Source organism: Pongo abelii, chromosome 5 (assembly GCF_028885655.2).
Source record: "Pongo abelii isolate AG06213 chromosome 5, NHGRI_mPonAbe1-v2.0_pri, whole genome shotgun sequence".
NCBI classification, from domain to species: Eukaryota; Metazoa; Chordata; class Mammalia; order Primates; family Hominidae; genus Pongo; species Pongo abelii.
In genome coordinates this window covers 33,833,813-33,861,202 of record NC_071990.2, presented here as the reverse complement: position 1 = coordinate 33,861,202, position 27,390 = coordinate 33,833,813, and the positions used below count along the sequence as shown (strand labels likewise).

General features: G+C 53.4%; 2 protein-coding genes across 2 annotated transcripts; one reads left to right on the top strand and one right to left on the bottom strand.

Annotated features, from left to right (window-relative positions):
• Nucleotides 1-17,029: 17,029 nt before the first annotated feature.
• On the top strand, nt 17,030-24,268 carry LOC100431629 (putative uncharacterized protein encoded by LINC00336). Its single transcript, XM_002816763.5, has 2 exons — nt 17,030-17,371; nt 22,512-24,268. Exons 1-2 carry the CDS (start codon nt 17,032-17,034, stop codon nt 22,766-22,768), a joined length of 597 nt encoding a protein of 198 aa, XP_002816809.4. The 5' UTR covers nt 17,030-17,031; the 3' UTR covers nt 22,769-24,268.
• Nucleotides 21,339-26,653, bottom strand: LOC100432385 (gametogenetin-binding protein 1-like). Its single transcript, XM_002816765.5, has 6 exons — nt 26,280-26,653; nt 25,509-25,621; nt 24,981-25,130; nt 24,653-24,784; nt 23,585-23,703; nt 21,339-21,449 (listed from the first exon to the last, which is right to left on the bottom strand). Exons 1-5 carry the CDS (start codon nt 26,651-26,653, stop codon nt 23,657-23,659), a joined length of 816 nt encoding a protein of 271 aa, XP_002816811.5. The 3' UTR covers nt 21,339-21,449; nt 23,585-23,656.
• Nucleotides 26,654-27,390: the final 737 nt, after the last annotated feature.

Here is a 27,390-nt window from a genome sequence, read left to right as displayed (position 1 = left end):
GCTTTTGCCTGGGAGGACTGGCTGGTAGCTGAGTTTTGAAGCCCACTCCCAGTCTCTGAGTGCAGCACTGCTGGGAGGGGCTGCCACAGGGTCCAGGTGCTGGGGCTGGGTATGGGGGAGGGAAACAGGAAAGGAGAGAAGTGGGCAGATTCAAGGGAGTCAAGAGCAAATTACAGCGGTCCTTGGAGATGACAGGATGTGGGGTGTGAGGGTGACTTTTCTGCCCTCTGGGGCCCCTAGACTGAGGGGGTGATGGGGCATGTCACAGTGTAGTAGCAGACAGAACTTCACGCTTGGGGAGGTGGCTTTCATTCTCTCTCCACACCTGCTTCCCCTCCCCAGCCTCCCGAGGGCCTTGGGATGGGCAGGGCATCCGCCTGGTTCACAGGAAAATTCTAACCTCCTGAGTCCACATTGTGACCAGGCCAGTCCCTCCTGGAATCCCGGGCAGGGAAGAAGTCCAGTGGCTTAATCATCCCACTGATTAACTGATGCATGTGGCAGGCCAGCCAACGTCCTCCTCCCTTCTGACCCTCATCCAGGGTGGGTGGGACTCCTGGGAGAGCAAATCTGAAGAAAGCCCTGCGCTGGCTGCCCACAGATTGCTCTTCTTCTTTTTAATTAAGAGACTTTATTTTTGCAGAACAGTTTTAGGTTTACAGAAAAATTGAGCAGATAATGTAGAGTTGTCATATACCCCCCTCACCCTCTCACAGATTCCCCTGTGATTACCGTGGTGCTCTGGTGTGATATGTGTGTTACAACTGTGGAACCAATATTGATACATTATCATTAATGAAACACCACAGTTTGCATGAGGGCTCATTTTTCGTTTTGTGCAGTTCCACGGCTTCTGAAAAATGTGCAATGTCATGCATCCATTTTTACAGTATGCAGACAGCTTCACCACCCCAGGAGAGCAATTCCAGAGGAAACCAGCCAGGTGCTCTCAGTCCATAGACTGCACCCCACCCTCCCAGGCAATGCTACCCTGCTACCCTCACCACGGTGGAGAGCAGCCATCATGGAAACACCAGATGAGTGAGGAAATTGAGGCTCAGAGATGTTATTTCATTTGTTCACGGTCACATAGCTGGTAGTAGCAAAGCTTGGGACCCTGGGTTCATTTGCGTTCCTCTAAAGTGGACGCTGAGGCCAGGACTTGGGGATAGCGGTTTATTTGGGAGAAGATCCCCAGGAAGCACAAGCCTGGTTGGCACGGGGGCTCTACCCTGCTGGCGACATTCTCAGGGGCTGTGCCCTACAGCTTCAGGTTGTCCCACCAACAGGCGGGACAGCCAAGGTGGGGAGCAGGTTGTTTAACCACTATCTCCTGCGCTTCTTGGTTGAGGGTAGTACTGGGGACGTTAATCCCAGCATTCCCATGTCCCTGTGGAGAGGGAGGAAGCCCAGGACAGAGGAGCAGCCTAGCAGAGCCCATGGAAGGACTCGGAGGGGCGCTGAGGGACAACCTAGGTGCTCTGCTTTTTCCTCCGCATCTCCAATCACTCATTCATCCCACAGACCCTCAGTGGGGGCCTGCTGTGTGCCAGCCCTGTGCGGGGCTCATTTCACAGGAAACATTGGGATCCCTGTCACTTTGCTGCAGGAAGCAGCAAAGTGTGGAATCTCAGGGTCCCTGGAAGGGGGTCTCCAGGGATAGAAGGGCCTGTGATCAGTCTCCTTGAGCTCCAAAGGGTGGTTCCCAGAAGACAGAGATGGATTCCTGCCAAGCACTGCCCCCACTCAGCCTGAGTCCCCGGGTGAACCAACCCTGAAGAACCATTGCGCCGGCAGTCTCCTCTCCCCTCCCAGCCAAAGCAGGGGCATGAAGGAGAGGACTCCCCAAGGGCCTTGGTGCCGCTGGTTGCCATGACCCCCAGTTGCAACCCAGCTCCTGACCCCCTGCAAGCCCGTGATAGACATGGATTGGGCCAAGCTGAACTTCAGCAGCTCCTTCCTGTGGTTGGCACTGCTGTCATTCTATGCTCTATTTCAAAATGTAGCCACTCCCAGGAGTGACCCCAGCATACCAGCAGCTCTCTGTGTTTGTCCGGAGTTGGCTGGGAGAGCGGAGAGGAAAGCTACCCAGGGTGAGGCATGTGGGGAGGATTCAGAAAGGAGGAAAAAATAACCAACCATCGCCAACACCCGATGCCCACCCCTAGGTGGTGCCATGGTGCTTAGGTGTGTTGGTGCTTAGTCTTAACTCATTCCAGTCCCCATTTTACAGATGACGAAACTGAGGCTTACCAAGCTGTTGGGACTTGCTGCCGATCAAACAGCTAATAGATCATTCCCATGCTCCAGATGGGGAATGGAAACTCAGCTGTTTAACAGGTTGGTGAAGGCTGTACAGCCAGCAAGGCATCCTCATTTTTCACATAAGGAAAGCTCAGGGAGGTGAAGGGGTTTGCTCAATGTCACAAGCTAATAAGTGACAGAGCTGTGACTTAAACTTGGGTCTGCTTGTCGCCAGAGCCTGGAGGCGTCACCTCCGTGCTGCAGAAGGGTCACAGCTGGGGAATCTGCGAGGAGAATCTCTTTTCACTCAGGAGTCATGCCCAGACAAAGGCACAGCAGCCTGGCAGAGGACCCCTCACAGACCCTGCCCGGAACACTTCCCCAGCAGTGGCTGGGAGGAACCTCGACGTTGGGACAGGGACTTCACCAAGGCCTGTCTCCAGCCTCCACCTGCAGCTGCCTCCAAGATCTCTGATTCCACCTTCCAGTGGGGACCCCTGGCCCACTCCCCCCATCCTGAGCCAGACAGGCCTTTGAACCCAGGGTGAGTTTTCTCTGGCACCACAGTCTGTGGACCACACACAGGCTCCAGCTGCCCTGCTTCCAGCCAACTCCAGTGCCAATCACTGAGATTCATTAGCTCTTCCTTTGCCCCACAGACAAAAGACACAGGAGGAAGCCAAGAGGTTAGACAGCAGGGAGGACTTCCAGGTTGTCAGGAATGGAGATGTGAAGATTGGGTGACAGAGGTTGTGATGTTCTTTGAAAAAGGAAAATGCAGGAATGCAGCCTGCCTGACTAAAATCCCAAGTTCAGGGGCTCCAGACTCTCCAGACTGATTAACTTTTTTTTTTTTTTTTTGGCCTTTCCAGCTCTCTCCCTTCAGGGCCTGGGTGCTGGGATCGGGAACTGGAAGGTTGCCTCTGGAACCTGTTCAGACCTCCAGCCAGGACCACACCCGACAGCTCACATTGTTCCCATTCATAGTCAATAATAATTAGCATTTAGTGAACACTTACTACAGGCTCTTTATGTCTATATCAACTCACTTAATCCCCAAATGGCCCTATGGGAGGGGTACTATTATTAGGCCTACTTGACAGATGAGAAAACTGAGGCCGAAGGCCCTCCACAGGACTCTTCATCTTCCCAATGTCTGCCCATCCTTCAAGGCTCAGCTTAAATGTCTCCCTACCTGAAAGGTCATGCCAAGGACCTCTAGCCTCTCTCTTTTCTGCTCTCCACAATGCAGTCAGTGCTTAGGGACCATCCCTGTTTGGGGCCTAGGCTCTCCAGGCCAACCTGCCACTGCCTAGCTCTTTTTTTTTTTTTTTTTTGGAGACAGAGTCTTGCTCTGTCGCCCAAGCTGGAGTGCAGTGGCGTGATCTTGGCTCACTGCAACCTCCGCCTCCCAGGTTCAAGCGATTCTCCTGCCTCAGCCTCCCGAGTAGCTGGGATTACAGGCGCCCGCCTCTGTGCCTGGCTAATTTTTGTACTTTTAGTAGAGACGGGGTTTCATCATGTTGGCCAGGCTGGTCTCGAACTCCTGACCTTGTGATCCACCTGTCTCAGCCTCCCAGTGCTGGGATTACAGGTGTGAGCCACCACTCCCGGCCAGTATAGCTCTTAACCTTGAACAAAAGCCTTCTCTAAACCTCATCTTTCTTATCTGTCAAATAGGGATTATGAAGTAACAACTGTAGAGGACTCATATGGTTTGGATATCTCATGTTGAAATGTAATCCTCACCAGGTGCAGTGGCTCACACCTGTAATCCCAGCACTTTGGGAGGTCGAGGTGGGCAGATCACGAGTTCAGGAGTTCGAGACCAGCCTGGCCAATATGGTGAAACCCTGTCTCTACTAAAAATACACAAATTAGCCGAGCATGATGGCACGCACCTGTAGTCCCAGCTACTTGGGAGGCTGAGGCAGGAGAATCGCTTGAACCCAGGAGGCAGAGGTTGCAGTGAGCCGAGATTGTGCCACTGCACTCCAGCCTGGGTAACAGAGCTAGACTCCATCTCAAAAAAAAAAAAAGAAATGTAATCTTCAGTGTTGGAGGTGGGGCCTGGTAGGAGGTGTTTGGGTTAAGGGGGAGTATCCCTCTTGAATGACTGGTGCCCTCCTCATGGTAATGAGTGAGTTCTTACTCTGGGTTTGTATGATATCTGGTTGTTAAAAAAAAAATGTGGCACCTCTCTCCTTGCTCTCTCTCTTGCTTCCTCTTTCACCATGTGGTATGCCTGCTCCCCCTCTGCCTTCCACCATGATTGGAAGCTTCCTGAGGCCCTCACCAGGAGCAGATGCTGGTGCCATGCTTCCTGTACAGCCTGCAGAACTGTGAGCCGATTAAACCTCTTTTCTGTATAAATTACATGGTCTTAGGTATTTTTTTAGAGCAATGCAAGAATGGACCAACAGAGAAAATTGGCACCAAGAATGGGGCATTGCTATAAAGATACCTGAAGATGTGAAAGTGGCTTTGGAACTGAATAATGGGTAGAGGTTGGAAGAGTTTGGAGGGCTAAGAGGAAGACAGGAAGTTGAGGGAAAGTTTGGAACTTCTTAGAGACTGGTCAAATGGTTGTGACCAAAATGCTGATAGTGAGATGGATAGTGAATGCCAAGCTGATGAGGTGTCAGATGGAAATGAGGAACTTATTGGGAACTGGAGCAAAGGTCACCCGTGTTATGCCCTCACAAAGAACTTGGTTGCATTGTTCCCATGCTGTAGGGATTTGTGGAAGTTTCAACTTAAGAGTGATGACTGGGGCATCTGGTGGAATAAATTTTTAAGCAGTAAAGCATTCAAGATGCGGCCAGACTGCTTCTAACAACTATAATCAGATATGGGAGCAAATAAATGACTTAAAGTTGGAATTTATATTTAAAAGGGAAGCAGAGCTTAAAAGTTTGGAAACTTTGCAGCCTGACCATGTGGCAGAGAAAGAAAAAAGCGTTTTCTTTTCTTTTCTTTTCTTTTCTTGAGATGGAGTTTTGCTCTTGTTGCCCAGGCTGGAGTGCAATGGCATGATCCCGGCTCACTGCAACCTCCGCCTTCTGGGTTCAAGCGATTCTCCGGCTTCAGCCTCCCTAGTAGCTGGGATTACAGGCGCCCACCACCATGGCAGCTAACTTTTTGTATTTTTAGTAGACTCAAGGTTTCACTATGTTGGCCAGGCTGGTCTTGAACTCCTAACCTCAGGCAATCCACCCACCTCAGCCTCCCAAAGTGCTGGGATTACAGGCGTGAGCCACTGTGCTCAGCTCAAGAAAAAAGCATTTTCAGAAGAGGAATACCAGCAGGCTGTGGAGCAATCACTTGCTAGAGAAAATTTCAAGACTAAAAGGGAGCCAAGTGCTAATATCCAAGACAATGGAAAAAAAAAGGCCTCGAAGGCATTTCAGAAATCATTAGAGGCAGCCCCTCCCATCACAGACCCAGAGGCCTAGGAAGAAAGATTGGTTTCCTGGGCCAGGCCCAGGGTCCTGCTGCCCTGCCCAGCTTTGAGACAGTGCTGCACACATCCCAGCTGCTCCATGTCCAGCTGTGGCTCAAAGGGCACCAGGTATGGCTTGGGCTGCCATTCTGGAGGGTGCAAGCCGTAAGCCTTGGCAGCTTCCATGTGGTGTTAAGTCTGCATGTGAACAGAGTGCAAGCATGAAGGAGGCTTGACAGCTTCTCCCTAGATGTCAGAGAATGTATGAGAACGGCTGGGTGCCCAGGCAGAAGCCTGCCACAGAGGTACAGCCTACCACAGGGGAGGAGAGATGTGGAAATGGAATCCCCACAGAGTCCCTATCAGGGCACTGCCTAGTGGAGCTGTGGGAAGGAGGCTGCCATGCTCCAGACCTCAGAATGGTAGAGCCACGGGCAGCTTGCATACTGAGCCTGGTAAAGCTGCAGGCACTCAGCTTCAACAAAGAGCACCCACAGGGGCTGCACCCTCCAAAGCCACCAGGGCAGAGCTACCCAGGATATGGGACATGTAGTCAAAGGAGATTATTTCGGAGCTTTAAGATTTAATGACTGGGCCGGGTTCCATAGCTCATGCCTATAATCCCAGCACTTTGGGAGGCTGAGGGTGGTGGATCACCTGAGGTCAGGAGTTCGAGACCAGCCTGACCAACAAGGTGAAACTCCGTCTCTACTAAAAATACAAAAATTAGCGGCTGTGGTGGCAGACACCTGTAGTCCCAGCTATCTGGGAGCCTGAGGCAGGAAAATGGCTGGAACCTGGGAGGAGGAGTTTGCAGTGGGCCAAGATCACACCATTGCACTCCAGCCTGGGGGACAGAGTGAGACTCTGTCTCAAAAAAAAAAAAAAAAAATTTAATGACTGCCCTGCTGGATTTAGGACTTGTGTGGGGTGTCTTGACCCTTTCTTTTGGTAAATTTCTCTCTTTGGGAAAAAGAATGTTTACCCAATGCCTGTATTACCGTTGTATCTGGGAAATAAATAACTTGTCTTTGATTTCACAGGCTCATAGGTGGAAGAAACTCATCTCCAGGTGAGATCTTGGACTTGGGACTTGGGACTTTTGATTGATTGATGGTGGAACAAGTTAAGACTTTTGGGGACTACTGGGAAGGAATGATTGTGTTTTGCAATGTGAGAAGGATATGAGATTTGGGGTGTCATGGGGCAATGTGATATGGTTTGGATATTTGTCCCCTCCAAATCTCATGTTGAAATGTAATCCCAAATGTTGGAAGTGGGGACTGGTGGGAGGTGCTTGGGTCATGGAGGTGAATCCCTTATGAATGGCTTGGTGTCCTCCTAGCAGTGATGAGTGAGCTCTTGCTCTGAGTTCACGTGAGATCTGGTTGTTTGAGAGTGTGGCACCGGCCGGGCACGGTGGCTCATGCCTGTAATCCCAGCACTTTGGGAGGCCGAGACAGGCAGATCACCTGAGGTCAGGAGTTTGAGGCCAGCCTGGCTAACACGGTGAAACCCTGTTTCTACTAAAAATACAAAAAATTAGCAAGGCGTGGTGGTGTGTGCCTGTAATCCCAGCTATTTGGGAGGCTGAGACAGGAGAATCGCTTGAACCTGGGAAGTGGAGGTTGTGGTGAGCTGAGATTGTGCCATTACACTTCAGCCTGGGCGACAAGAGCGAGAACTCCATCTCAAAAAAAAAAAAAGAGTGTGGCACCTACTACCTCTTTCTCTCCCTCACTGTCTCTCTTACCATGTGAGACACCTGCTCCCCCTTTGCCTTCTACCATGATTGGAAGCTTCCTGAGGCCCTCACCAGGAACAGATGCTGGTGTCATACTTCCTATACAGCCTGCAGAACCATGAGCCAATGAAACTTCTTTTCTTTATAAATTACCCAGTCTCAGGTATTTCTTTATAGCAATGCAGATGGAGTGACACAAGGACTCTGGTGAGTATTCAATAAGATAACAGACATTGAGCCCAGTGATCAGTCCCTGGCACAGAGCCAGTGCTTAAAAGAGGCAAGTCATCATGGCTAAATTTATTATATATGCTCTCTTATTATTAATAGTACTTCATTATCCTAACTTTGTGGATTTCACCTCTCAGTCTAATTATAAGTTTGTTGAAGACTCATCTTGGTATCTCTGTCTTGGTTTGGGGTCCCCAGAATGCAGACCCTGAGACAAAGGTCAGAGGACACACACATGAATGGAGGTGGTCATGGCAAACACCAGCAAAGGAGTGAAGAAGTGAGGCAGGGGAGGGAAGGATGCCAAGAATGGAGGTGTCATTGAATCAGTTACCTCTGGGGAGCTCGGGGAGCCAGGCCAGAATATGCCTCAGAGTTGACCCAAGCAAGCTGCCTGGCAGCAGGGGGTTTCTAGTTTAATTAATAAATTAATTATTTTGAGACAGGGTCTTGCTCTGTCATCCAGGCTGCAGTGCAGTGGCAATATCAAGGGTCATTGTAGTCTCAACCTCCTGGGCTCAAGCGATCCTCCTGCCTCAGCCTCCCAAGTAGCTGGGACTATAGGTGCATGCCACCACGCCCAGATAATTTTTTACTTTTTGTAGAGATGTGATCTCATCATGTTTCTCAGGCTGGTCTCAAACTCTTGGCCATAAGCAATCCTCCTGCCTCAGCCTCCCAAAGTGCTGGGATTATAGCAATGACCCACTCTGCACCCGGCCCCTTTTTTTTAGAGATATCTTTTGGCCAGGCACGGTGGCTCACGCCTGTAATCCCAGCACTTTGGGAGGCCAAGGCAGGTGGATCACCTGAGGTCAGGAGTTCGAGACCAGCCTGGCCAACATGGTGAAACCCCGTATCTACTAAACAAATACAAAAATCAGCTGGGTGTGGTGGCACACGCCTGTAATCCCAGCTACTTAGGAGGCTGAGGCAGGATAATCGTTTGAACCTGGAAGGTGGAGGTTGCAGTGAGCCAAGTCGCGCCACTGCACTCCAGCCTGGGCGACAGAGTGAGACTTGGCTGGGGGCGGTGGCTCATGCCTCTAATCCCAGCACTTTGGAAGGCCAAGGCAGGTGGATCACCTGAGGTCGGGAGTTTGATGCCAGCCTGACCAACATGGAGAAACCCCATCTCTACTAAAAATATAAAATTAGCCAGGCATGGTGGCTCATGCCTGTAATCCCAGCTACGAGGGAGGCTGAGGCAGGAGAATCACTTGAACCTGGGAGGCAGAGGTTGCAGTAAGCCAAGATCATGCCATTGCACTCCAGCCTGGGCAACAAGAGTGAAACTCAGTCTCAAAAAAAAAAAAAAGATCTTGCTCTGTTGTCCAGGCCTGAGTGCAGTGGCAGGATTATAGCTCACTGCAGCCTTGGACTCCTGGGCACAAGTGATCCTCCCATCTCAGCCTCCTGAGTCACTAGGATTAGTCACGTGCCACCGTGCCCAGCAGGGTTTTTCATCAACTGCTGGTCGATCATTGTTTGAAGCCTGCTTCTGGGGCCTTAACTCCCTAGCACCTCCAGCCTGCCCTGTGGCCATGACCAGCCAACCTCCCACAGCCAGAAAAAAGACCTTCGGGCAGAGAGTTGCCAAAGAGCTCAGTAAACAGCCTTCAAAGGTGGGGAGGAAAGCTGAGGGATGCAGGCAGGGCATCCAGGGCAACTGCTGCAGCTTTCTCCCAGCTGTCATCTATCTGTGTGTTCATGTAAGCATGTATGTGCGTGTATTTGGACCGGGTTTCACAGTCACAAGGAACGTTCAAGTGGTAAAAAGGCAGACAGGGTGCCGGGTGTGGTGGCTCATGCCTGTAATCCCAGAACTTTGGGAGGCCGAAGTAGGTGGATCACGAGGTCAAGAGATTGAGACCATCCTGGCCAACATGGCGAAACCCCGTCTCTACTAAAAATACGAAAATTAGCTGGGAGTGGTGGCACGCACCTGTAGTCCCAGGTACTCAGGAGGCTGAGGCAGGAGAATCGCTTGAAGCTGGGAGGTGGAGGTTGCTGTGAGCCGAGATCGCGCCACTGCACTCCTGCCTGGCAACACAGAAAGACTTCGTCTCAAACAACAACAACAAAAAGGCAGACAGGCTGGGCGTGGTGGTTCACGCCTATAATCCCAGCACTTTGGGAGGCTGACATGGGCAGATCACGAGGTTAGGAGATCGAGACCATCCTGGCTAACACGGTGAAACGCCGTCTCTACTAAAAATACAAAAAAATTAGCTGGGCGTGGTGGCCGGCGCCTGTAGTATCAGCTACTCGGGAGGCTGAGGCAGGAGAATGGCGTGAACCCAGGTGGTGGAGCTTGCAGTGAGCTGAGATCAGATCATGCCACTGCACTCCAGCCTGGGCCACAGAGCGAGACTCCATCTCAAAAAAAAAAAAAGGTAGACAGAAAAACATCTCCCTCCATCAGCCCCAGACATTCCCTTCCCTCCAGAGGCACCTGTTTTCCCAGCCTCCCTCCCACATGCCCTTCTCTTGCCAGTCAGTCTAGTGTTTACTCCAGCCCCAGCCACATCTAAGGCCTCAGTTCCCCGAGGCCGGGATCCCTGGTGACGGCTCATCCTGTCTTCATTCGGCTCTCGCCCTGCTCAGCCAGTAGGCCAGGGATAGGAGCTCAGGCCTTGGAGACGTGGGGTGCCAGAGGCTGAGGGCAGGGCCTGGCTAACGGCCAGCATGGGCACAAAGACAAACATCAGGGACATATTGGTCCTGGCCAAACAGTAGGGACTGGGGTGGGACATGCTGCTAGTGGCTCATCTGTCAGGTGCGTGGCTGCTCACTGCCATCAGGGTTGGCCAAGTGCTTTCTGTTTACCCTCTGGGGGCTGGAGGAATGATGGGCAGTCTGCCTCACTCCCTCATTGCATTTTCAGAGCCCAGTGAGCCATCGCCCAGCTTTGGGTCCAGTCCAGCAAGGGTTCAGCCTAGGAGCCGTAGTAGGCAGGGACTAAGGAATGAACCGGGAAGGGCTTTGAGGCAATGTTCTGCTTATTACAGTCGGCCCTCTGTATCTGTGGCTCCACATCCACAGATGTAAACAACTTCCATTTGAAAATATCTGAAAAAAAAAAACAACACAAATTTTAAAACAGTACAGTATAACAACCATTTACATAGCATTTAAATTGTATTCAGGGCTGGACACGGTGACTCACACCTGTAATCCTAGCACTTTGGGAGGCTGAGGCAGGTGGATCACCTGAGGTCAGGAGTTCCAGACCAGCCTGGCCAACATAGCAAAGCCCTGTCTCTACTAAAAAATACAAAAACTAGCCAGGTGTGGTGGCAGGTGCCTATAATCCCAGCTACTCAGGAAGCTGAGGCAGGAGAATTGCTTGAACCTGGAAGGTGGTTGTTGCAGTGAGCCGAGTCACGCCACTGCACTCCAGCCTGGGCGACAGAGTGAGACTCTGTATCAAAAAAAAAAAAAAAAAAAAAAAAAAAAAAAAAAGGCCTGTTGGGGTGAGGGGGGCTGGAAACCTACACCTGGTCTCAGATTCAAAAGAAGCTGAGCTGCAGCCAATCATAGAAACCCAGCCGGGGCAGGGATTGTTCACAGCTGTACTCCCAACAGCCTCTCAATAGAGATTTGTTGTCCAGGTGCAGTGGCTCACGCCTGTAATCCCAGCACTTTGGGAGGCAGAGGCAGGCGGACCACCTGAGGTTGGGAGTTCGAGACCAGCCTGACCAACATGGAGAAAACCCATCTCTACTAAAAATACAAAATCAGCCAGGCATGGTGGTGCATGCCTGTAATCCCAGCTACTCAGGAGGCTGAGGCAGGAGAACTGCTTGAACCCAGGAGGGAGAGGTTGTGGTGAGGCGAGATTGTGCCATTGAACTCCATCCTGGGCAACAAGAGCAAAACTCCGTTTCAATCAATCAATAAATAAAAATACAAAATTAGCCCGGCATGGTAGGGGGCGCCTGTAATCCCAGCTACTCGGGAGGCTGAGGCAGGAGAATAGCTTGAACCCAGGAGGTAGAGGTTGCAGTCAGCCAAGGTCGCTCCATTGCACTCCAGCCTGGGCAACAAGAGTGAAACTCTGTCTCAAAAAAAAAAAAAAAAAATTAAAATAGAGACTTGTTGACTGAATGAGGAGTGGGGCATGTTGGGGAGGAGTAGGGATCTGCCCTGGCCCCTGCCCCTTGCTCCTCTCTGCCTTGCCTCCGCACAGGGTAGCTGCCAAGGTGGCAAGTGCCCAGCCCCTTGCCCACTCCAGGGGCCCACCCAGGCCCTTGGGCACTTCCTGAGTAGCAGGACACGTCCTGCCCTTCGTGCCCATGAAAGGAGGCAGCTTATCAGAGGGGAAAGGACACTCTGTTCAGGCCTGGCCATCTGCCTGGGCTGGAAGAGCCATGTCTAGGAGCTGGTAAGCAGAGCAGACCTGGGTGGAAGGGCCTGGGGAAAGCAGATGATTGAGGCTCTGTGCCCCAGGCCAGGCCAGGCCAGGACCCTAGCCTCTCTCAGGGTCCACTCAGCCCCTGCACTCCTTTCTACCATCCTATCTTCTCTCCATTCCCTTCCTACTTCTCTGACTCCTAGTAGAGTTTTTCACTCACTCCATTCATTCATGCACTATTTAAGGAATATTTTATGTTTGATTTTTGTTTGAGACAGGGTCTTGGTATGTTGCCCAGGCTGGTCTTGCTCAAGTGATCCTCTGGCCTCAGCCTCCCAAATAGCTGGGATTACATATGCGAGCTACCATGCCTGGCTCTATTTAAGGAAAACTTTATATATGCTAGGTAGCTGGGCTCACAGCAGCAAACAAAACAGGCAACAGTGCCTGCCCTCAAGAAACTTCCATTCCAGTTAAGAGAGACAGACAATAAGCATATAAATAAATTGAATATATAATATGTTAGATGATGAAAGTGATCTGAGGAAAGATAAAGCAGGGCAAAATAGGCTGGACACGGTGGCTCACGCTGTAATCCCAGCACTTTGGGGGACCGAGGCGGGCAGATCACTTGAGGCCAGGAGTTCAAGACCAGTCTGGCCAGCATGGAGACCAGCCTGACCAATGTGGCGAAACGCTGTCTCTACTAAAAATACAAAAATTAGCTGTTGAAAAATAAAAAAATCACCTCGTTGCCCAGGCTGGTCTCAAACTCCTGGGCTCAAGTGATCCACTCACCTTGGCCTCCCAAAGTGCTGGGACTGATTGCAGGTGTGAGCCACGGCACCCATTGCCTTTTTTTTTTTTTTTTTTTTTAAACATTATGCGGTTTAGAAATACCCCCTTAGAAAGTGACAGCTGAGCAGAGGCCTCAGGAAGTGAGGTAGTGAATCACATAGACTCCCAGAGGCAGGGCTTCCAAGGCAGAGGGAACAGCAAGAGCAAAGGCTCTGAGGTAGGATAAGCTGGGTGTGGGCAAGGAACAGCAAAGAACCCAGGGTGCGACTGGGCACAGTGGCTCACACCTGTAATTCCAGCATTTTGGGAGGCTGAGGCGGGTTGATCATTTGAGGTTAGGTTGATCGAGACCAGCCTAGCCGATATGGTGAAATCCCATCTGTACTAAAATTACAAAAATTAGCCAAGCATGGTGGCACATGCCTGTAATCCCAGCTACTTGGGAGGCTGAGGCAGGAGAATTGCTTGAACCCGGGAGGCGGAGGCGGAACCCAGGAGCCGAGATTGTGTCACTGCACTCCAGCCTGGGCAACAGAGCAAGTGAGACTCCATCTCGAAAAAAAAAACGAACCCAGGGTGGACAGAGCATGTAGAACAAGAAGGAGAGCAATAGGAGATGGGGTCATAGACGTAGGGAGAGCCAGATGCCAGGGGTCTTGTCAGCCCTTGAAGGACTGGGGTGATGTGGAGTCAGTGCAGGAGTCTGGACAGAGGCCTGATGCTTTATTTTTTTTTTTATTTTTATTTTTTTGAGATGGAGTCTCGCTGTCACGCTCAGGCTGGAGTGCAGTGGCGCGATCTTGGCTCACTGCAAGCTCCGTCTCCCGGGTTCATGCCATTCTCCTGCCTCAGCCTCCCGAGTAGCTGGGACTACAGGCGCCCACCACCATGCCCGGCTAATTTTTTGTATTTTTAGTAGAGACGGGGTTTCACCATGTCAGCCAGGATGGTCTCAATCTCCTGACTTCGTGATCCACCCGTCTCGGCCTCCCAAAGTGCTGGGATTACAGGCGTGAGCCACCACGCCCAGTCGACCTGATGCTTTAAAATCACAGTAGTTCAGGGACATAGTGCTTACTATGTGTCAGTCTCCTTCCTAGGCACTCAACATGCATTCAACCACTTAATCCTCCCAATACCTTTATTAAAGATGAGGAAAGCCCGGTGTGGTGGCTCACGCCTGTAATCCCAACACTTTGGAAGGCAGAGGCGGGCAGACCACCTGAGGTTGGAAGTTCAAGACCAGCCTGACCAACATGAAGAAACCCCGTCTCTGCTAAAAAAAAAAAATACGAAATTAGCCAGGCATGGTGGCGCATGCCTGTAGTCCCAGCTACTCGGGAGGCTGAGGCAGGAGAATTGCTTGAACTCAGGAGGCAGAGGTTGCAGTGAGCTGAGATTGCACCATTGCATTCCAGCCTGGGCAACAATAGCGAAACTCTGTCTCAAAAAAATAAATAAATAAAAAATAAAAAAATAAAGATCAGGAAACCGGCTGGGCGCAGTGGCTCACACCTATAATCCCAGCACTTTGGGAGGCCCAGGCAGGCAGATCACCTGAGGTCAGGAGTTAGAGACCAGCCTGATCAACATGGAGAAACCCCATCTCTACTAAAAATACAAAACTAGCTGGGTGTGGCGGTGCATGCCTGTAATCCCAGCTACTTGAGAGGCTGAGGCAGGAGAATCGCTTGAGCCTGGGAGGCGGAGGTTGCAGTGAGCAGAGATCACACCATTGCACTCCAGCCTGGGCAACAAGAGGGAAACACCGTCTCAAAAAAACAAAAAACCAAACCAAACGAAACAAAAAAAACGATGAGGAAACCGATGTGCAAAGAGGTTGAGTGACTCGCTCAGGGTTATTACATGGCTAAAATACAGAAGAGCCAGGCCTCAGCGTGGCTCCAAGAGTTCAGGCTGAGATGCGCTCCATTTCCCTCCATCCAGCAGGCGATTCTCTGGGTTTTCCTCTAGGGCAGGGTTTCTCACCCTCGGCACTGTTGACACTTTAGGCCAGATCATTCCTTGTCATGGGGGGCCGTCCCGTGCATTGTAGGATATTTAGCAGCATCTCTGGCCTCTACCCATTTGATGCCAGTAGCACTCCCCCAGTTGTGACACCAATATGTCTCCAGGCAATGCTAAATGTTTCGAGGAGCGGGGGTAAAATTGCCCCCAGTTGAGAACCACTTCTCCTCTGTTTTCCTGTCCACTCCACTTGCCACTGTCCCAGCTCAGGTCCACTCCTCACTCACTGTGACCATTGTGAAGGCCTCCACATTAGCCCCTGCTCCCCTCGCTGTACATCTTACCAGGCCACTCTCCCAGGCCTCCAGCCCTCGCTCCCATTGCCCTGAGGATGAACGCCAAGCTGCTTAAGTTGGCTTGTAAGGCCCTATGTAATCCAGCCCCTGCCTGCTTCTCCAGCTCTCATCCACCCCTATTCGCAAGCGTCCTTCTGCAAGCCACCCTCTGCTCATTCAGTCTAGTGCCATATATTGAACCTGACAGCATGCTGGACACTGCAGACAATGGAAACAAAGCTCCCCCGAAACCCCCACCCATACCCCAGGGCCTGCCTTCATGCTGTGTTTGTCTCTCGTGGGGAGAGCAAGTAAACACATGCAGTGAATCCTATTAGCCCTAAAACCAGGGAGCTGTGAGGAAACCAGGGCTGGAGTAGGTGCCATGGCTGAGCTGTACAGGATGGGTAGGGGTTATAGGGGGGGAGAGAGGAAGAGAGCCAACAGCACCCTGGCAGTGGTGAGGCAGATGCAGTGAGAGGATGGAAGGCCAGGGCGGTGATTTAGGGCTCCAGCAAAGGCAGTGAGAGTGGGGGTGTTGAGTGGGATAGATGGCGGACACAAAATAAGCTAAACATAAATGGGTGGGCTGGGTGTGGAGGCTCACGCCCGTAATCCCAACACTGGGAGGCCAAGGAGGGCAGATCACCTGAGGTCAGGAGTTCGAGACCAGCCTGGCCAACATGGTGAAACTCCATCTCTACTAAAAATACAAAAATCAGTCAGGCACACTAACACAGTGAAACCCCGTCTCTACTAAAAATACAAAAAATTAGCCGGGCATGGTGGCGGGCGCCTGTAGTCCCAGCTACTTGGGAGGCTGAGGCAGGAGAATGGCGTGAACCTGGGAGGCAGAGCTTGCAGTGAGCCGAGATCGCGCCACTGCACTCCAGCCTGGGCGACAGAGCAAGACTCCATCTCAAAAAAAAAAAAAAAAAAAAAAAAAAAAAAGGCAGGGTGCGGTGGCTTCCACCTGTAATCCCAGCCCTTTGGGAGGCCGAGATGGGCAGATCACGAGATCAAGAGATCAAGACCATCCTGGCCAACATGGTGAAACCCCTTCTCTACTAAAAAAAAAAAATACAAAAAATTAGCCGGGTGTGGCGACGCGTGCCTGTAGTCCCAGCTACTCAGGAGGCTAAGGCAGGAGAATTGCTTGAACCCGAGAGGCAGAGGTTGCTGTGAGCTGAAAAAGCACCACTGCACTCCAGCCTGCTCCAGCCTGGCAACAGAGTGAGACTCCGCCTCAAAAAATAATAATAATAAAAAAAAATTAGCCAGGTGCGGTGGCAGGTGCCTGTAATCCCAGCTACTCAGGAGGCTGAGGGAGGAAAATCGCTTGAACCCAGAGGCAGAGGTTGCAGTGAGCCGAGATCGCGCCACTACACTCCAGCCTGGGCGACAGAGCGGGACTCCATCTCATAAAATGAAATGAAATGAAATGAAATGAAATAAAAGGGTGGACTAAACAAGGAGGCCCAGGACAATAGAGGAGTCCAAATGGTTCCTACTTGGTCAGGAAGGTGGACAGTGGGGTCATGGTGCAGACTGTACACTTCCCAATCACAGACTGTTCGCCTGGCAGGCATGCCCTCCCCTTATTTCATCTGTCAACTTCCTCCTCCTGATAAAAGCCCAAATCATAAATGGTGCCTTCTCCTGGAAGCTTTCTGGATTCCTTCCTGCTGGCATTGCTTGCTTCCTTCTCTGCACTCTCCAAACTATACTACAGCAACATCATCATCATCTGGTTCTTAACTGCGCGGGTCTGTTCCGGCCCTCCCACCACTGACTGAGTTTCTGGAGGCCAGGGAGCTGCCTTCAGCACAGGAGGCCCCGCACTCCGCCGCCGGTCGACCCCTGAGGGCGAGGCCAGAAGGAAGGAAATGTGGCACGGTTCGGCAGTTTTCAGATGCGAGTGCCTGCCCAGGTACGCACGCTGCGCTGGAGCCTGGGGTGGCCGGGCAGTCGCGGCCGAGACGTGTTTGCTGCACTTCGGTGCACACAGGCACTGCGGTGCAAACCTCTTGGTTCCACCCTCCCCCCGCAGGCACCCACGCGTGACCTCGGCCGCCCACAGGCCTTCGACTCTTCCCAGACTCCAGGTCCCAAGCCGCCCCGCTCCCCCCTGAGGATGATGGAGACAAAGTCCCCCACAAGCCTCTCATGTAGGGCAAGGGGGAGGGTACCACCTGGGGCGGGGCCTGGCTCCCCACTGAGCAGAGGTGCTGGCCAAGGCGCTCCCCCTAGTGGTAAGGACCCTCTTGGTTCCCCCTCATACCCTCTGCAGTAAGTCACAGCCAGACGACCCCGCCCCACGTCTGCGGCAGCCTCGGAACCTGCCTCCCTGTTTCAGGCCCCGCCCCCTACAGCTTTCCCTCCTCGGCAGCCCAAACCACATCACATCACTCCACACTGGATCCGAGAAACCCAAGCCTGGTGCGGTGGCGCGCGCCTGCGGTCCTCGCTGAGGCGGGAGGCTCGCCTGAGCCCAGGAGTGGAGGTTGCAGTGAGCTGTCATCGCGCCACTGCACTCCAGCCCGAGCGACAGAGAAAAAAAGAGAAGGAAACTAACCCCCAAACCCCTGATCAGCAAAGCACATCTCCACATTTCCTTTCTGACCTCACCTCCTGTCCCACCCCCTCCCACGTATGCCTTTTCAGCTCTAGGGATCCCTTTCATCAAACCCACCAGGCCTGCTCCTGCCTCAGGGCGACGCGCTCGCTGTGCCCATGGCTGCCCTTCCCCCAGATGGCTCCCTCCCTGGCTTCCGGCACACGACCTCCTCAGCAAGGCCTCCCCATCCCTCTGTGATATGCCCCCAACTATCCAGTCTCAGCTTTCTTCATAGCACCTCTCAGCCTGGCGTATCTGTTGTTTATCTCACTAGCAATAATGTAAGCCCCCCAAAGTGGAGGTTGTGTATCTCTTGCTCACTGCTCTATTCCCCAGTGCCTAGAACAGGACTAGGATGTAGTAGATGCTTCATAAAAATGGTTCCATGGATTCTTATTTTTTAGACAGAGTTTCACTCTTGTCGCCCAGGTTGGAGTGCAATGGCGCGATCTCAGCTCACTGCAACCTCCACCTCCCAGGTTCAAGTGATTCTCCTGCCTCAGCCTCCCGAGTAGCTGGGATTACAGGCGCCTGCCACCATGCCCAGTTAATTTATTTTTAGTAGAGGTTTAGTAGAGATGAGGTTTAGTAGAGATGAGGTTTAGTAGAGATGAGGTTTCCTAATTTCGACCAGGTGGGTCTCGAACTCCTGACCTCAGGTGATCCACCTGCCATGGCCCCCAAAGTGCTGGGATTGCAGGCACGAGCCACTGTGCCCGGCCCCACAGATTCTTTGAGAATCTTCTATGAGCAAAGCAGCTCTTCATTCAGCTCACATGAGAAGCCTATGATTCACCGATTGCACAGATGTGGAGACTGAGATTCAGAGAGATATGAGACTTGTCTGCCATCATATGAGCTTACTGCAGTGGGAGCCAGGTTTCAACCCAGCTGAGTCTCTCCCCTCTGCCTCTCTGCTTTCCAGCTCATCTCCCAGTTGAGAAGCGGAGCAAAATCTCCAGTTTTGCCCTCCCTTCACCCTAGTGTAGGCGAGGCTGACCCCTAGTGACCGCAGACAGAGCCTGAGGCACCATCTCCCTGGGAGGTCTTGGCCAGGGGGCCACAGGAGGGGGATCATACAGTCTCCTGAGGTGGACAGGCCTACCTTTGGCCCTGCCCACATTTTCCTGGGACCACCCACCCTGACCCCCAGTTCCTAAATGACCCAACCCACTGCCTTCCTTTCAGCCACCACTGAGTCCCTAAACTCTCAGAATGGACCTGAGTGCCTCTTTGCTTTTGCCGTCATCCCACTTGAGATATAGTGAGAGAGACAGAGACACTGGGAGACATGGGGAGACAGGGACAGAGACAGAAACACACACACAGAGACACACTTATATACCAACAGAGAGAGACCAGGAGAGTGACAGACTTGGCAAGTCCCTTCGCAATGCTCCAAACCTCATGGACCCAATCAGGGCCACTGCCAGCCCATTGTCCCTTTTGAGCAAGTTAGGAAAGGCACCCTCCGGGGGGATGCTACCCCTCCCAGGGCCTGGTGAGTGAGTGTGATGGGCTGGGCTTCAGTCCCGCTGGCCCTTCGGCCAAGTGAGTGTGCTGGTGCAGGAGGGTCCGTGGAAGCCGTCCCCAGATGTCTCCATGCAAGGGGGAGAAGGCAATGCTGCAATGGTCCCCAGTCCTCAGGCCCACCCCACAGGCCTGCCCTTGCAGTGTTCTCTGAGGCCCTTCAGGATCCCCAGTCCTCAGCCCCGCCCCGCAGGCCTGCGCCTGCAGTGTTCTCTGAGGCCTTTCAGGAACGCTTGGGCTCTCACCACGGGGCTTTCCCCGACAGCAGGTCCTTGGGTCACCTCTGCCTTCACCACCCAGAAATGTCAAGCCAAGCCCTTCCACAGAAACCAGCCCAGGACGCTGTGTGTCTGGGAAGACGCCCTCAGGCCTGCTCCAGCACACAGACCCCCTCCTGCTCCAGGGACAGCGCCAGCACACCACACTTCCCAGCCTCACAGAGCCCCGCAGTTCAGAGGAATCCCAAGAGTGGACGAGAAGGTGCCATGGGCCTCACTGGACAGACAGGGAAAATGAGGAACAGAGAGGAAGGGTGACCAGCCCAGGGTCCCACACCCCGAACCAAGGTTTCTGCCCCCCTCGCCTGTGCCCCCTCATCCAGGTGCTCCCAGGGAAGCCCTGCAGGGCCCCACCCTTCCCAACAGAGAACACTCTGGGAGGAAATGATTAACAGGGCAATTAGGGCACAGGTGAGTCATCTGGTCACAAGGCCGCCTCCTGGCTGACTCAGGGGGGCAGTCCAGATGGGCCCTTCCACCCGGCCCCAGCTCAGGGTCTGAGTCAAGGACTCCATGGGCTCTGGCTAGGAAGTCCAGGAGAAAGCCCTCAGCCTCTCCAGGCTCCACCCACACCCTGCAGGCTGGGGGACAGAGGCAGGGTCTCCCACCTTCACTGGGCTGGCCTGGGCCAGGGCAGGGGACCAGGCTGCTACAGTTTCTGTCTCCCCATGCCAAGTCTGTGGCCACAGGGCCGGCCATCCAACCAACAGCTGTTGTTATCAATCACAGCAATTACTAAGAATAGCCATCATGTTCTGATATTGAACTTCAGCTCTGCAACAGGCCTTGGGCTAGACACAGTGGGGACCCATGGGGACCATCAGACAAGCGTCCATGGATAGCAGTCATGTTGAAAAGAGCTGGGGACAGTGAGCTCTTTTTCTCATACATCTGCTGAAGGGTTTCAGAGCCTGGACCCAGGCAGAAAGAAAGGAAGGAATGGGGGACCCCACAGGGAAGCCAGCAGGACCTTCTGGTGAACAGCACCTCCTGGTGTCCAAACTAGGCCTGGCCCTGCTGCCCATCTCATCTCTGGGAAGTCAGGTGTGTCAGTCTCCTTCCCTCCCAGTAAGGCCCATCATTATGCACTCCATCCCAAGCCCACCCTTACTTTTGAGAGTAGGCAACACTGGACACCAGGGACCCCTGGCCTACCCAGGCCCGCCCTCCCGAGGCAGATCCCCTGTCCCAGGGCCTCTTTCCTGGCTTTGTCCTTGGGCTGGCTGGGCAGGAACTTCCTGCTGGAGAATTCCCGGATCCTCCCTAGGAGGCTGCAGCACGGCCTGGGAACTTGGGGAAGCAGAGAAGTCAGGGACACCCTTCCTAACAGGGGCAGGGCTTGTGGGCAGCAGGGTCCCCTGGCACTCTGGGCCCTGGGTCCTTCCCCAGCCCCAGGTCAGGCCAACCAGACCTTCTGCCCTCTCTGCACAGATGCCCTGCTGCGACCCCTTCACTCTGCAGCAGGGCAGCCCTAGCAGCCCCATGGGCACAGACTGGGGACTAGATCAAGACCTCAGATAGACTGGGCTTGCTCCAGGGTTGAAGATTGGAGGGCGGGGTCCAAAGACAGCCAACAATGAGGCCAAAGTCAAGCAGATTTTTATTAATAACATCACAGGTCCGAGTTGGCTGGGTGGGATACAGTTTGGGGCAGGCCCATCCTACAGACACATGGACACTGTGTCTCAAGACCCGCTGGCCACAGGGGCTCCTTAGATGTACCCTAAGAAGAGACATAACGCATGTACTAGCTCCGGGGATCTGGGCAGGGCAGACTCGGGGCCAGCACCAGCTTCACTCCGGAGGCCAGTTTCCCATCTCATCCTTCTCAAGAAGCAGGCACTGGGGGACAGAAATGGGTGAAGGAAGATGCCTCAGTCTTCTCTGCACCTCATAACCTTCCCCCTGTCCCCCAGAGACAAGCACCCGAGGACACCTTTCCCCCACCTCCCCTCGGCTGGCACATCTCCACCAACCCTGAGCCACCTCCCTGCCACAAAATGGAGAATCCCTTCTCCCTCCAACTTGGGGGGTTCCTTGGAAGCCCCAGGAGTCAGCACCGCAGCCAGTCCCTCCCCTCCCTCACTTCTGGACACCACCCCAAGGGAGGTCTGTGCCCTCCCCTCAAGCCCAAGGTGGCGCTGCTGCTTCCTCCGTGCCCCTCCCTAGGTTCCCAGCATTCCCCAAAGGCTGGGGGGCAGCCTCCTTCCCCCTCAGCGCAGTGTCCCTGAGGGCAGTAAGGGGAGATGGGAATGGTGATGAGGACAGGACCTTTGAAACGTTGTGCACATGTACCCTAGAACTTAAAGTATAATAATGAGAAAAAAAAAGAAGGTAATGAACCTAAATAATAACAAAGGTAATAGTAATAAGAAAATAAACCTAAGATAATAGAAAAAAAAAACCACCCACTGGGGAAAGGTATTCTTAAGGCAGCTCTGTCCCCAAAGTGAGGACTAGGCTGAGCCCTTACTTGCCACCACCCAGAAATGACCCAGGTCTCTCAGCGCTACTCAGGCAACCCCAGGACTGTGACTCCTGGGACAGGGCAGGCTGGCTGGGGAGGGGATGGGAAGAAGGGGGAGGGACCAGAGAGGGCAGATCCCAAGATTCAAACCCTTCGATGTGAAAAGGGTTTCGATGTGAAAAGACAAAAGTGAGGGGCTCTGCCAGGTGCTGACAACAGGTGGCTGTGGATGAGGTAACACAGGGGCTTCCTGTCACATGGGCATGCATGCGGGCTTGGGGCAATTAGAAAGATGCCCTTCAGTGCCCAGCAGGCATATTTTTCCTTTTGTTTGAGACAGGGTCTCACTCTGTTGCCCAGGCTGGAGTGCAGTGGCACTCTCATAGCTCACTGCAGCCTCAACTGCCGGGGCTCAAGTGATCCTCCCACCTCAGTCTCCCAAGTAGCTGGGACCACACGTTCACGCCACCATGCCTGGTTAATTTTTGTATTTTTTGTAGAGACAAGGTTTCACCATGTTGCCCAGGCTTTTCTCAAACTCCTGAGCTCAAGCAATCCGCCCACCTCAACCTCCCAAAGTGCTGGGATTATAGGCGTGAGCCACCGCACCCAGCCCCAGGTGGCAAGTCTTTCTGATAGGCACTACTCCAAAGTGAATTGCACTGTGCTAAGCCCCCGCAAGGGAGTGCCTTTGCAGCTTACAGCTGCACACTCATCATCTCAGGAGGTCCTTGCAACAGTCCCCTTTCACGGGTAAAGAAACTGAGGCCTCTACTCAACATCACAGAGCAAGCTAATGCCAGACTAAAACCTCTGGCCTCCAAACCCCATGCCCTTTCCTTTTGTAAGCTACACAGACTGTCAGGGCAAATGTCCACCGAATAAAAGAACGAGATGATGAATGGATGGAAATTAACCAAAAAGGTCATCGACACATTTTCAACAGATCCATCAACATGAACTCAGAGAAGCTGAGACAGGCCTAACCTTTAAAGGCTGATGTCAAGGAAGGGGAGCAGCAGGATGGTACTCGGTCTGACCCAGCGGGGTCGCTCCCCTGAGCCTATTTGTGTTTGGAGTGGACGCAAATGGGAGAGAGATTAGAAAAACATAGCATCATGTGAATTACAGACGCACAGGAAAGCCTTACAGCTTGTCTAGACAAATTCACTCATGTTACAGATGAGGAAACTGAGGCTCAGAAAGAGGAAGGGACTTGACCAAGGCCACACAGCAAATGAACAGCAAAGTTGAGACAAAAAAATGGACATTGTGACTCTGAGTCAACTGAGAAACAGAGAGACTGATGGAGAAGAGTGTGTGTGTGTGTTTGTGTGTGTGTGTTTATGTGTGTGTTTATGTGCATGCAGTGTGCACTCACTCACGGGGCCAGGGTCCTGAATTCAGAAATACTAACACCAAGAAGGCATTATGCCTACCCTACCCAGGCAGTGGGGGCTGGAACCAGGGCCCAGGGCCTGGAGGGGATGGTAAGCCTCCAGCCCCACCTTCTCCAGGAAGGGGCTGGTGGTCTGGCACGGGCCAAGCGTACCTGGCCATCCACAATGCTCGCCTCCACCAGGGTGATCTCTGGCAGGGTAAGCAGCTCTCGGCCCTCTTGGCTGCCTAGCTTCCAGAGGTGGGACTATTGCTGCATTCCCAGAAGCTTCTTCAACTCCAACTCCAGGAAACCTGAGAGCCAGAGAGATGGCAGGGGACAGGGAGATGGCAGGGGACAGGCAAGAGTAGGGTGGAGCAGCCTGCTGGGAACCCAAGGACCTGGAGGTGCAACCGCTCCCTGAGCCTCATCCCAGCTCTGTGTGGTTCCTGCTCATCCTCAGCCACAGCCCTTTCTTCTTCCAGGACGTGGAGCCAGCCAGGCACCACCCTTCTTCACCCTGCCTTCCCCAGGAAGCTCACTCTTTGAGGGCCTTCTCTGGCAGTGGCAGCATGAGAGCCTGCGTCTTCACCCTCTGGGGACAGTATGCAAGGGGCAGGTATTTGCCCCCACCACCAACCAACTCAAGAGCCTGGATCTGGAACCCAAACTGCCTGCACTCAAGTCCCAGCTCTGCCCATCACTAGCTGTGTGACATTGGGCAAGTTCTCACTGTGAACTGGAGATGGCAATAGGACCTACCTCAGAGTCATAAAATGCAGGATTTTATGAAAAGTGCTTAAAGAGGGTCTGCCCCATTAATGGCTATGTAAATGTGAACCACGATTTTCATCATATTATGTATGCTATCACCACTAACCCAACTGCTGTCCATGTCTGGGCTGCCCGGGGCTCTACTGGGAGAGAGGACCTTCTGGGGCTCTGTCACAGCAGTGCATGATGGGAAAACCAGGGATGGAGGCAGCCACTGAAGGCGTTAGAAGCCTCTGGGCTGGGGGAAAGGGTGGTGCTTGAGTAGTACCACCCCCGCAGTCACCACCTCCCAAACCCAGAGGAAGACCCCAGTTACACCTAGTGCGGCCTCCAACCCAGCCACACGCTGCTCCCCGGTCTCGGGTGGTCATCTTAGGTCCTCTGGTACCATCTGGTGGTACCTGCTGGTATCGCACCCCTGAGCCGCCGGTCAAAGCGAGGCTTCCTAGGCCTGGGGGCATGTGGGAGGGGAAGGGCGGAAACCCTTACCCACTGTGTCTGTGGATCTGAAAGCGTTGTTCAGTGGCGACTGGAGGGCAGCAATGCCTGGGACACAGAACTTGAATGAGCTGTCCTCTTCCTTCAGTTTCTCTTCCTCACTTTTCTCCTCACTGGGCAAGCCTTGGAGAGGAGTCCAGCCAGTCTCTGAGCAGGTGAGGAGGCCCAGGACCCCAGGCCTGCAGGAAGCAGGAGGGAACATGTCCCAAAAGGTTAAGAAAGGGGATTGCTCCTTCCAGGCCCAGACCACATATTCTGGGGCCCAGCCTGATGTGGGAAAGGCCCCAACCCACGCCTCATGCCCCCATCACCCACAGACCTTGGCCATGGCCGAGTTTTGAAGCTCCTTGTCCAAACTGTGGAAGTGGTTCCAGGGAGTTGCCTCCACCCTGGAAGAGGCCAACATGCAGTCTCCTGTGAATGGGGTGGTGGTCACTGACAGCCTGGCAGCAAGTGGGGTGGTCCAGGTCTTGGAGGGCAAGCACACAGGGGGCTGAGTTGTGGGTGGGGTTGCCCTGTTTTCTTTAGCAAATGCCTACTGTGTGCCACCCACCGTTCTGGGCATTTTACAAAGAGTATCTCAGTTCATCCTTGCAACTTCCTTCAAGGATAGCTACTATTATATTCCCACTTTAAAGACGAGGAAACAGACGCAGAGAGGTTGAGCAAGCTGCCACCCATCGCACGGCTCAGCATGTTAGAACTGGCATTTGAACCCAGGCAGTCCAACTCCAGCAGTCCCTCAAAATGTGTCCAGTGTCCTGCCAGGCCCCACACCCCTAAGAAGTTCTACAAGAAGAGGGTCCGTTTCTGGCGCTTCCCCTATGCCTATGGCCTCCACACTCACCTTCAAACAGACACGCCTTCTCCCTGGTGGAAGCCTCAGGGCTGACCTCACGGGGCCCTGTGGCTCTCTGCAGGTATTCTTCCTTCAACTGCAGGATCTGGATAAAGTGGCTGCTAATCCCAAAGCACAGTCAGGTGAGGGAGGCAGGTGTGGCTCAGAGATGTGGCAGAGACCCCCTAAACCTCCCCCAAGGCTCACCCACAGGTCTGCTGGCCCTCTGCAGCCTTCCTCTCCCATCAGCCCCCTGCTCTGCATCTGGGGTCCTCATTATAGAAGGGGATTATTGCTCTCAAAAGTAGGGTGATGAGGGGGTGGGGAACAGAGTGAGAGGGGGTCCCTGTCCTCACAGGGGATGGCTGCCAGGCCTGTAGAAGGAGCTGGGAGCAACAGGACCCCCCGTCCCCCCGGCCCTGGCACATTCCCTTTCTACTCTCTAGCCCGTCCTCTTTCATATCTGGTATCCCCCATCCACAACCCCTCACTTGTGGGAGGACCCCATCTTTGCCTCCTCCCCAACCCAAACCCCCATCTCCAGCCTCCTCCCCACCAGATGCTTCTGTCCGTTGGCCCCACCCACATCTCCCTGTCCTTTCCCACCAGGTGCCCTGTCCCAGACCTTTACCCATCCAAGGCCTCCCTCCCCAGACCCTCCCCAGCATGGGTCCCCCATCTCAGGCCCATGCCCTTCCCCCATCTCATGTCCAGGCCTCTTCTTAGTACCTCTGTCCCAGGCCTTGCCCACCTGGGCACCCCCCAATTCCAGCCCCTCACCTGTCTGAGGCCCCTGTTTTCCTGGAGGCGTCCCCTGCTGGCTCCTTCCCCTCCTTCTCAGGCAGGTTGCCCGACACCTCCTGGCTTGCTATGGGCAGAACTGACTTCACCTCTCCACCCCGGGCCTTCTTGCTCTTGCAGGTATAGGTCACCATACCCCCCATGCCCAGCTTTAAGGGAGGCTGCCGTGACAGTTTTGAGAAGCCCCTGGGTACGGCTACAGAGAAGGGGTGGGGCAGCAAGGCAGATGGTCCCGGCTTCCTCCTCCCCACATGTCCCTCTCGGCTCATCATCAGGGAAATGGCACCCTGGTCGCGGAACATGGAGGAGCAGCCCAAAATTCGTGATCGGGGCTTCAGAGCTGGGGCCTCCATCCTGAGAAGGTCCCAAACTCAGATCCTGTAGCAGCCACCCCAGGACCAACTGCTTAAGAACAGGAGGAGTTTTCAAATTAAAACCTCCAGTTGGAAACTTCCCGGAATTCTGGGAGGCAAAGATTGGGGAGGACGGGGGGTTGGGGGAGATTAGTTGGAGGTAGAGGGGCCAGGGGTTTGATGAAGCAGGGAAGGAGGTGTGGGGGGCAGGCAGGGGGTTTGGGGGAAAGGGGGTAGAGACTTGGAGGAGAAGATGTGACAGCCCCAGGAAGCTTGGCAGGGAACAAACAGGGAGAGGCAGGGAGGGAACTGAACCCTGAGGGCAGGGGCTATTGAGGACTGCACAGGCCTCTGTCCTTCCTGGGTTTGTTCTATCCTCAAGAACACTCCCAGCAGCCAGGCAGTATCTGTCTTCCCTCTTAGCATCCAGGTTTTATGTGTCCAGGTGGTAGCACAGACACCATTAAGTCTATTTATTTGTTTTTATTTTTATTTTATTTTTTTTTTTTGAGACAGAGTCTCGCTCTGTCGCCCAGGCTGGATTGCAGTGGGCTATCTCGGCTCACTGCAAGCTCCGACTCCTGGGTTCACGCCATTCTCCTGCCTCAGCCTCCCAAGGAGCTGGGACTATAGGCGCTTGCCACGGCGCCCAGCTAATTTTTTGTATTTTTAGTAGAGACGGGGTTTCACTGTGTTAGCCAGGATGGTCTCCATCTTCTGACCTCGTGATCCGCCCG